Raw genomic sequence first — 11353 nt, 5'->3', positions numbered from 1 at the left:
CTCTGGATCTGGTGTGGGTGTGTGCCCACTCATGAGAATCCTTCCAGAAGGGTACTCCAAATCACACAGCCATCTATTATTGCAGCAGCAACAGGCCACACAACAGAGACACAAACATGGAGCCCACACAGCCATGATCTCCTACATCCTACATAGGTGTGACTTTGCCCCAAAGGAAAAATGAGTCACATCAGAAAGGGCCATACTCTGAAACTAGCAGACTTCCAGGACACCCCAACACTGACCTCAAGGTCATGAACCAAAGGAGGGGAACTTCATCATGAACTTGCTGAATGAACACTTATCAGGAAATTCAAGTGTATTTCATCTGGTCTGCATTAAGATCATGGGGTTTGAACCCTCTACAGATGTTCATTAGCCAATAAATAGCAGGATGTTGTCCTCAGCGCTTCTTTGTGACTTGTTATTGTAAATATTTTCCACTAATTTCAGCTCTTTTGAGAATACATTGCTTTTGTTTTCTTCTTATATGACAATTTATAACTTAAGAACAAAGTGTCTGCGATAGAGAACAATGGACAGACTCAGACCACATGGCCATCATAGAAACTTTTATAAAATTTGCATATGATGATTTATATGGATAGATTCCTCTGGGAAATTTAAGATGATGTGTGAGTGTGAGTACTTCAATTTGCAAGGCCACCAGTCACTCTATAAGCCAAGAAGAGGATTAGGCAGGGCACCCATGGTCAAATATGAAAGACCCAGGACTCATACCCTTTGGGCTATCCTCTAACATGAAGACATTTGCTACACAACCTAGCGATACACTGAAACAACCACAAATACAATTTGGTTTAAATGGAATTTGTTTGCATTTATTGTATTCATATCTTTTGGGAAAGTACCTTTTTAGTGATTACCTTCCTTACCGCAACCTTGATCTCTTTGTTTCTCAAAGTAAAGATAATGGGACTGAGAAATGGAGTAATTATGGTGTAGGGTATGGAAATCAGCGTGTCATCCTCTAATGTGTCAGCTGAGCTCGATTTGAAATAAATGATGGAGGCAAATGTATAGTGCACACTTACCACAATGAGGTGGGCGGCACAGGTGGAGAAAGCTTTCTGGCGGCTCTCCGTGGAGGGGATGCGCAGGATGGTGGAGAGAATTAAGATGTAGGTCAACATGATGAACAGAAGGCTGCCAGCCAAACCCAGCATGGTGATAGTAGAGATTGTCACTTCAGTTGTATTGTCGGCAGTGCAGGCTAACCTAACCACTGCCCTCATGTGACAAAAGAAGTGCCGGATGGCATTGGGGCCACAAAAGGGCAACCTAAGGATCTGAGCAGCCTCACTTAGAGATATGAGGAATCCCGCAATCCAGGAAATGACTATGAACCAAAGAATTACCCGCATATTCATAAGGACAGGATAGCGCAAGGGGTGGCATATTGCTAGGTACCGATCATAGCCCATAAATGTAAGAATGAGACAGTTTGTTGCACCCAGTCCAAGGAAAAGAAACATTTGTGCACCACACCCTGCAAAAGAGATTGTTCTGACTTTTGCTAGCAAATCAACCAGCATTTTGGGGACAATGACTAAACTGTAACAGGTTTCAGAGCAAGACAAAGCAAAGAGGAAGATGTACATGGGAACATGGAGGCTCCGATCAGAATAAACAACGGACATTATCAGCAGATTTCCTATCAGAGTTAGGATGTACAGGAGCAGGAAGAGGATGAAAAATGCAATCTGTAGCTCTGGAGGCACAGAGAACCCAAGCAGGATAAATTCTGTCACTTGTGTGTGATTCTTCTTCATTGTGTTGTACCAGCACCTTAGAAAGAAGAAGATCACAGTTACCAAACACAAGGCTCAGTCTTATGGACAATGAGCAGCATGGATCTTTCACATTGTTACTAGTTATTAAAAGATCACTATGAGCGTACGAGGATGTGGGTGGCGCTGTGGGTTAAACCACAGAGCCTAGGACTTGCCGATCAGAAGGTCAGCAGTTCGAATCCCTGCGATGGGGTGAGCTCCCGTTGCACAGTCCCTGCTCCTGCCAACCTAGCAGTTTGAAAGCACGTCAAAGTGCAAGTAGATAAATAGGTACCGCTCCGGCGGGAAGGTAAACGGTGTTTTTGTGCGCTGCTCTGGTTCGCCAGAAATGGCTTAGTCATGCTAGCCACATGACCCGGAAGCTGTACACCGGCTCACTCGGCCAATAAAGCGAGATGAACGCCGCAACCCCAGAGTCGGTCACGACTGGACCTAATGGTCAGGGGTCCCTTTGCCTTTACCTATGAGTGCACCTAGATTGCGTCAGAATCCCTTCTTAACCATCTGATATATTATAGTTTAATAATTACAAAATTTAATAAACCAATTATAACCTCCTTGCCTTTTTTACCAGCAAAATATGTACCACAGGACTCAACCTCAAAAGTTCTGACTTCATCCATTTTACAATTGGTTCATCTGTCTTATGATTGTCTACACCTGTCAACTGCCCTGAGACCTCCAGATATAGGGTGGTATATAAATTCAATTAATACTAATAATAAAAAAAAACAATAACCGACTGGCTCAAAGAAAAGGATTCAAAGACAGATCTACCTAGCATCTTGTCTGACTCCAAGGATTTAAATGATGCTTCTTTCTGCAAGCTTAATTTCTTTGCCAGGATCAAAGCATTTTTAGTTTTCTCTGTCTATTTGCACAAAACTGGCTCTCCATAAAAATACATGGAAAAACTAGCTGCAATTGCACTTTAGATTTTATTCTGAAGCAATTAGTTTAGTGGCTAAGTGTTCAAATGCATGTTTGATTCATGGAATGCCTATCATTTACAGGTCCACACTTTTACTATATAAAGGATGGTATTTAACTAAGTTCTATTCAGAGCACCTAACTTAGGTTGTTTCTTAATTTCAGTGGATAATACTTACTTGAATATCACTCAAAGTGGGCAGAAGCTTACTTAGTTGAATACCACCCAACCTGGACACAGGGTTGGTGAGATCTAACTGCAGTAGGTTTGTTGAGGAGAGTGACACTGCCCCTTTCCTCTCCTGCACCATACCTCTATTAAGTTCATCGCCTGAGGCATTCTTCTCCATTCCCAGATCACTTCCACTAACTGCAGTGGTTGAAATTTATATACTTTCCAACTGCACACCACTGTGTGGATCAACAAGAAGGCCAAAAATGATATATATTTTTAAGGACATTGCCATATACCTGAGCTGGTTAACAGCTAGTTTCCCAGGTAATTCAGCACCATTAGAAGTCATGCAATAATGCTTTGGTCCTTCAGAATGTGAGAGAAGATCAGTAGTGATGGAAACAAGTGAAAAGTTCAAGAATGCTTGGTTACCATCTCTGTTGTTCTCAGTGAGGAACCCTAAAGAATGTTGGAGTTCCCTGAAACATTGTTTGAAATGAGTTCTCAAACAAAGCACACTTTCTGATTGTCAGAATGATCCCAATAACAGGAGGCTTACCTTCCGTTTCTGATCTGGAGCTGCAAAAAGAAAAAGAGAAGGAGGAAACTACAACTGGCCAAACAAAAACAAAAAAGAGAGTAAACTCAAGTAAGGACCAAAACGTCTTGCCACAATTTCCACTGAAATCTGTGGTCCTGTTGCAAAGGAATGGGTGGAGAGCATGTCATCCCCTAACTATGCAATAAGTTTAACATTCCATTCCAAAAAGTAAAAGAGAAAGGTAGCTTAACCCTGTTCGCAGGTTGTGGGGATTCAGTGTCAAGATCCCAGAGACATTCGTGGAGCGAGGTCTGTGGGGAAATTACACTAATTTGGCTCAGGAGATGTTTAATAAAGGAAAGCATATCAGATATTTCATCATTTGTTATTTACTCCAGAAAAACAAAATTAAGTTCAAGTTTCAGAAACTCAACGGGCCAATGTTTTTTAGTTTAAATAAATACTAATTGGTCATATTTCTAATTAGTCATATTTCTTCATCTACACGCACAGCTATTTCTTACATGCATAGCTGAGATATGAAAAAGCACTCTATGTTTTTGGATCCTGTCTGTCCATTGAGCCATGCTTGGTTCACTTCTTGAATCCTTCTTAAGGACTAACCTTTCAAGAATAAAAATGGTTCAGAACTGCTGCTGACTCAAGCCCACTTTGCGAAATGCACCAAAAGAGTCTTGGGCTGTTTTTGCTGCAAGAGACTAATATGGCTACACTCTTTAAATATCTATAAATTTTAGTTGAGATTCTTTTGTAGACCACATAAACGGTTGTCTGAGGTGTTGTTGTTTTTACAGAATCATAGAATTGTACAGTTGGAAGAGACCTTGAGGGTCATCCAAATTCCTGCAGTGCAAAAGTCTCGACTAGAACATCTATGACAGATGGCCATCCAACCTCTGCTTAAAAACCTCCAAGGAATATTTTCATTCCACTTCCAAAGGAGTCCATTCCATTGTTGAACAGCTCCTATGTTCAGAACATCCTTCTTGGTGTTTAGTCAGAATCTCCTTTCTTGTAACTTGAATCCCTTGGGTTGGGTCCTACCCTCCGGAGCAGGAGAAAAGAAGAAGAAGAAGAAGAAGAAGAAGAAGAAGAAGAAGAAGAAGAAGAAGAAGAAGAAGAAGAAGAATTTGGATTTGATATCCCGCCTTTCACTCCCTTTAAGGAGTCTCAAAGCGGGTAACATTCTCCTTTCCCTTCCTCCCCCACAACAAATACTCTGTGAGGTGAGTGGGGCTGAGAGACTTCAAAGAAGTGTGACTAGCCCAAGGTCACCCAGCAGCTGCATGTGGAGGAGCGGAGACGCGAACCCGGTTCCCCAGATTATGAGACTACCGCTCTTAACCACTACGCCACACTGGCTCACTTCAAGCTTGCTTCATCTTCTATATGACAGCTCTTTAGATACTTTTGTTTTTAAACTAAAAATAATAAGGATTTTTATTTAATTTTAACAATTCAGCCCCTTAACAATGTAGAACTTTTATATACCCTTAATCTGGAAAATAAAAAAAGAAACTTTTCTGATTGAGAAAGCATAATATTATACCTATTAAGCACCAAATGTTGACAAAAAAGAAAAGAAAAAACATAGAAAATCTATAAATAGAAAATAAGACAATATTTATTGATGATAAGAGGTCAGGTTTATTTGAGTGGCAGTCATTTAGTAAAAAATTCAAGTGAGTTTGGGGCAGGGATGATTATTAATGAACTAAGTGTTTCTTTTATTAGACAATGGAGAAAAGGATGTGCTTGTGTGAATGTGAATGTGGGGGGAAAGGGGGTAGAAATGGAATCCCAAGGCCTTTTCCTTTTGTAGGATCACTCTAGCCATATAGAGCTATACACTGCTTTTTGAGGGATTATTATCTAGAAGACTTGCAAACGTAATAAAACTAAGCCAAACCATCGTGAAGCTATCCTTTTGTTTCCGTTCCCTCAACAACTGTAATTTATTGCTTAGTTTTTTCAGTAGGGTGACGTCCCATTTTTGAGGTGGCAAGGGCCCCATCAATGTTGATGGGCATAGCCATTCAAATGGTGTGTGTGTTGTGAATGATTATGTGGGGCGGGGCTTACCTGAGCCCCCCAATATTTTGTTCATGTTGGCACCCCTGATGTAGTGATTAACAAGTTATTGATTGATGTTATAAAGCATTGACTTCTGCTGAGTCATATTACTACCCTTGTCTAGCCCTCAATAATGTATCTTTCACTGTTCAGGAAAAAACCTCCCTCTACTAGCAAAAGATCAGAGTTCAGTATACTATAGTAGAAAGCTACATTGATGGCAGCTAGCCCAAGGAATCAGGATAAATCATGTTGTTGCATTCTTCTCTTTTGAGGCACTTTTTAAAATCAGTGTTTGTGACCTTTCCAAGCCCTTTCCCACACGCTCCATGCGTTTGATGCTCCTGTGAATTAGGAGACCAGCACAATAGTAAACCCGATGTCAGCAACCTTTTGGGGCAAATAGAAATGCTACACACAAAATGGCTCCCATGTGGAGTGGCATCACACAAAATGGCCGTCACATCCAAAAGAGCAGGAGCTCACTATTTACTCTGCATCCAGTGTGCTCCTGCTACTGGTTTGGGAAGCAGTGAGCACATGATGGTAGAAAAAATTCATATCTATCCTGTTGTTTCTTATGAAGCACCATGTGTCAATGTATCCACACACACCCCATCCAAACCATCTTCAGCTTCAATTGTGAAAAAGAACAACCTAGCTATGTTTTAAGTTGTCAATGTGAGGCCTGAAAGGACAAGAAAAACAGGAAGGCAGAAGTTCGTCCATCCCTCAGCATGCTAAGTGTGTGCTCTGCTTCTTAGCTATGTGAACATGTGCATATGATTTACTCACATTTGTACAGAGACATGTGGGGTGCAGTCCTCAGGTCCACTGCTGGAAATACTGAGGAGCGGGTGAGGAGAAAATCCATCAATTCTCTATCTTTTTCTAGGATTTCCTTGTTTATAACATGAAAAAGAAGACCTCACAGTGGATTGGCTTAAGATACATGACAACAGAAATGGCGTGGCAGTGGGTGGATGGCACAAATGCCTCTTACACGTAAGTGTTGCTTTTCAGTTGATTTATCACAGATCTCTCATGATGTTTCAAAAGCACAGCTGGCTAACCATGTTAAATGGGCAGTTTTGAGCTGAAAACTGCCATGTGCATTAGTTTCTATCTGTGTTGGGGTAGCAGCACATCCGGGTTTTTAGTAAGTGGCCAAAAGAAAGCATTCTGTCAGAATTCACATCACTCCCTCTGTTTCTCGCCTCCCCCTCCAACCCCCAGAACCATGTCACACGATGCCTTGTTATGGAATTCAGTATCTCATCACAAGACTTCAGAAAGAGAGGACTCATCCTCCTTGACCCAAAAAAGCTCAGTGCCCCTGGTCTTACAGCCACATGCTACAACATTGTTGGGGTGTGGAGGTGGGCTTGGACTCCAACTTCGGTAATGTTACTGGTTATAATAGTGGCAGCAAAGTTTGCAAGGGATTGCTTGTGTTCTGTTCAGAGCCGAGTGAGACCAGCTGGCTTGCCTTAGTTTGCGGCAGAAATTATAAAAAAAGCTGCTACCTAGGGTTGTGCTGTTGCACTGGGTAAGGAAACAGCCCCTTTCCTATCTCAGCAAACATTTCTGGTAAATTATTATTGCGTGGACAGGCGGAGTCCCCAGATCCCCCGCGGTCCCCCCGTCATGCGGAATAACGACTCGAGACAACGTGCTATGGGATTAAATTGGCCACAACTTTATTGAATTTCAAATGTGGGTAGACCTTGGCTCAGGCATTGGGCGTTCTCCCTCCCCAGTCCCCAGCCGGGGATCTAGGGAGCATCAGGGTTATCCAGTGTGTGTGGGGGGGATGGGCCGGCTCTGGAGAACATATGTTCAAGCAGAGACAGCCGCCCCCGTTACGCCGCCGCCGCAGGGGAGAGCAATGACAACCTTTCGGCGCACGGCCAAAGCCTCCCTTCAGAAACCCCTTTAACGGGGAACCCTGGTATCGCCGCCGCAAAGAGGAAGATGGACTAAAGGATTCCGCCCAAGGCCTGATACTGCCAAAGTTGTGACGTTTTGCTACGGGAAAGGCGAAACCTGCCAATGCAGGGAAATTCCTTTCCGGCCCTTTAACAGCGACCTTACGTAGCAGCGCCCGCATACCTGTGAAGAAAAGTTAACCTGCGAAACCTGTGAAGAAAAGTTAACCTTCAAAATAAGACATTAACTGAGGGTGGGTAGGGTGGGAGAAGCTCTGGAGCCAAGTGAGGATTCCCAGGTAAGATCCTCCCTCTATTGTGTGGGCAGGTAATCCCTCCCCTACCTGGACTGGTCTCCTTGGCAACGCTTCCCCCAGGTGGGATTGGGCAAATGACTGAGGTAGGCAGAGACCTCCAGGTACCCCACCTGAGGGAAGGGAAGGCCAAGCCTAAGCTATTGGAGCCGCTCGAGATCCAGGGGCTGCACGCGTCCACGCAAAGGGCGCCCCCCGTTTTTAAGCGGGGAGCGGTCATTATTAATGAGTTTGTATTGAACTGCATTAACTGTTCATTGAACGGTTTGTTTTCTACTTGACTGGTATGCCACTATGTTTTTTAGCTCTGGTTCTATGGATGGAAATATGGTCTCGTCTACTTCGCTGTTCAGCTTTGTTGTTGGGAGAGCAGCATGCAAATACTAAATCAAAATCAACACCTGAAAGAAAAGCATCAGAAATGGCACCGAAGGGGCAAAGGGCATTTCTTGGTGGGTGGGGAAGGAGGTGAGCATGTGAAGAGTAACCACAAGGGACTAGAAAGAAGAAGGCGAGTGAGAACTGACAGTTTGGCAAGTTCATCACCAGGCAAATGTTTGCTTTTCTTTTTCTTTTTCAGACGATGGGGGCCTTCTGAACCGACTAGCAAAGCTGGCCATAATCCAAAAGACTGTGTTGTCATGAAGAAAGGAGAGAACCATAAGTGGCGTAATGGCTCATGCAACTCCACAAATCTGTTTATTTGTGTCTGGCAGGCTTTTCATAGTTCTCACTGAACCATCTTCTGTTTGGTATTGGTGTACATCCTCAATCAGTTACAGAATGCTATGCACAAATGCTATAGATCAGTTTATTGCTCTGGATCTGGTGTGGGTGTGTGCCCACTCATGAGAATCCTTCCAGAAGGGTACTCCAAATCACACAGCCATCTATTATTGCAGCAGCAACAGGCCACACAACAGAGACACAAACATGGAGCCCACACAGCCATGATCAGAGCTTGTAGGGCAGCGGCTGAAGAAGGAACAAAAAGGGTTTTCTTGTGTGAGTTTCTTGTGGCTGATTAGCTGCTTTCTCTGTGCAAAGGTCAGAGGGGGCAGGGCTTCTGTTGAGGTAGGGGATTAGCTGTGGGAGGAGCTTGTCAGAGCTTGTAGGGCAGCGGCTGAAGAAGGAACAAAAAGTTTGATCCATCTTTTAGATTTAGGGGAGCTAGTCTCAAACGTTTGTTGGGGGAGATATAGGTTTATTTGGGGGGATTTATTTGTCCTGTCTTCACGCTTTTTATGATGGAGGACCGCTGTAGTCACCCCCAACGACACCTTCTCAAGATGGAGGGTGAGGGAACAGCTGCAGTCGCCTGTGGTTCCTGCGCAATGTTTGCCATCTTGCCAAAGGTTGCAGGCAGCTTTACCTGCAGCAATTGCATGTTGATTGCCCTCTTAAAAGACAAAGTCCAGCAACTGGAGGAACGTGTAGCTACGCTCCAAAGAATTAGAGAGCTGGAGCTCTCCTTGGAAGCAACAGAGCACACCGTCTCCACCAAGGAGGAGACAGGGGACTCCCCTGAGAAGGAGGCTAGTTCACCAACACAGGAGCCAGATATATGGAGAAACGTGACTCAAAGAAGTAGGAGGCCCAGGGTTCGCTCTGATTGTTTAGAAATACGCAATCGCTTTGAGGTCCTTTCCCCTAGCATGGAAGACGAAGAGCAGACTCCATTTGAGGATCTCTCCCTCATTACAGTCGATCAGGTATATGAAGACGAGCAGCAAAGGCAGTCTTCAGGGAATGTGCAGGCGACCTTGGAACGGACAGCTCACGGAAGAACCCCGACCAGACCTAAGAGGAGGCGTGTAGTGGTGATAGGGGATTCCCTACTGAGGGGAACAGAAGCAGTGATCTGTGGGCCTGACAAGATGTCTCGGGAAGTGTGCTGTCTCCCCGGGGCTAAGATCCAAGATGTAACTGAACGACTGCAAGGAATCATAAAACCCACTGACAAATACCCCTTCCTCTTGGTTCATGTGGGAACCAATGACACTGCAAGCAATAGCCTCCAGAAGATCAAAAGAGATTACGAGGCTCTGGGCAGGAAATTGAAGCAATTAAATGCACAAATTGTCATCTCATCTGTCCTCCCAGTTGAACGACGTGGCCCAGGGAGAGAGGGAAAAATAGTGGAAGTGAACAACTGGCTTCGCAAATGGTGTAAACAGGAACGGTTTGGATTCTTAGATCACGGAATGCAGTTTCTTGAAGATGGACTTCTGGCAAGCGATGGGCTGCACCTCACAACGGTTGGTAGGAATGTTTTTGCAAAAAATCTCAGAAACCTCATCAGGAGGGCTTTAAACTGACTAATGTGGGGGAGGGAGACAGAGTTCCTGAAGGTAGGAGTCTATCAATTGATGAAGATGATCATCCAAATGTCATAGACCGAATGGAGCAAACAGCACGCAGACCTAGTGGTGGGAGGAAAAAATCCTTAAATAAGAGACACGGGGGAATGATTAATGGACTTCAATGTCTGTACACTAATGCGCAAAGTATGGGAAATAAACAAGATGAGCTTGAGCTCTTGGTACAGCAAACTAAATATGACATAATAGGCATCACTGAAACCTGGTGGGATAAGTCCCACGATTGGAATGTAATAATGGAGGGATACAATCTATTTCAGAGAAACAGACCAGACAAGAAAGGAGGAGGAGTGGCGTTATATGTCAGGGATGTGTATACCTGTGAAGAGATCCAAGATTTAGAACCTCAAAGCCAAAGTGAGAGCATTTGGGTCAAAATTAAGGGAGAGAAGAATAACAGTGACCTCATTGTGGGAGTTTACTATAGATCCCCAAGCCAAACGGAGGACATAGATGATGCCTTCCTGGAACAGATGGCCAAGCATGCAAAAGGAAGGGAGATAGTAGTAATGGGGGACTTCAATTACCCGGATATTTGTTGGATGTCAAACTCAGCCAAGAGCATAAGGTCAAACAGATTCCTCACTGGCCTTGCAGACAACTTCATTGTCCAGAAAGTGGGAGAAGCTACAAGAGGAACAGCCATTTTAGATCTGGTCCTAACCAATGTTGATGACCTGGTTAGTGGGGTAGAAGTGGAAGGATCATTAGGCGCGAGTGATCATGCTCTTCTGAAGTTTACTATACAGCGGAAAGGAGCAGCCAAGCATACTAGGACTCAATTTCTCGACTTTAAGAAAGCCGACTTCATAAAACTTAGGGAAGTGCTGGGTGAGATCCCATGGACAGTAATACTAAAAGGAAAGGGAGTTCATGATGGCTGGGAGTTTGTTAAGAGGGAGATAGTAAAAGCACAACTTCAGGCAATACCAATGAGACGGAAACATGGAAGGTGCCTAAAGAAGCCAGGGTGGCTATCTAAAGAACTTTTAACTGAGTTAAGATTAAAAAAGGATGTGTACAAAAAATGGAAAAGGGGGGAAACCACCAAAGAGGAATTCAAACAAATAGCCAGCACATGTAGACACAAAGTCAGAAAAGCTAAAGCACAGAATGAACTCAGGCTTGCTAGAGAGGTTAAAAGCAACAAAAAAGGCTTTTATGGGTATGTTCGTA

At 43.8% G+C, this 11353-nt stretch overlaps 1 protein-coding gene across 1 annotated transcript; it reads right to left on the bottom strand.

The window, feature by feature from the left end:
• Nucleotides 1-832: 832 nt before the first annotated feature.
• LOC128409593 (olfactory receptor 10X1-like) lies at nucleotides 833-1911 on the bottom strand. The gene has a single exon (XM_053380176.1). It carries the CDS (start codon nucleotides 1791-1793, stop codon nucleotides 852-854), a length of 942 nt encoding a protein of 313 aa, XP_053236151.1. The 5' UTR covers nucleotides 1794-1911; the 3' UTR covers nucleotides 833-851.
• Between the last annotated feature and the right edge of the window lie 9442 nt (nucleotides 1912-11353).

This window comes from Podarcis raffonei, chromosome 2 (genome assembly GCF_027172205.1).
Source record: "Podarcis raffonei isolate rPodRaf1 chromosome 2, rPodRaf1.pri, whole genome shotgun sequence".
Lineage (NCBI taxonomy): Eukaryota > Metazoa > Chordata > Lepidosauria > Squamata > Lacertidae > Podarcis > Podarcis raffonei.
The sequence above is the reverse complement of the archived record's forward strand: the minus strand, read 5'-3'. Positions and strand labels throughout refer to the sequence as shown.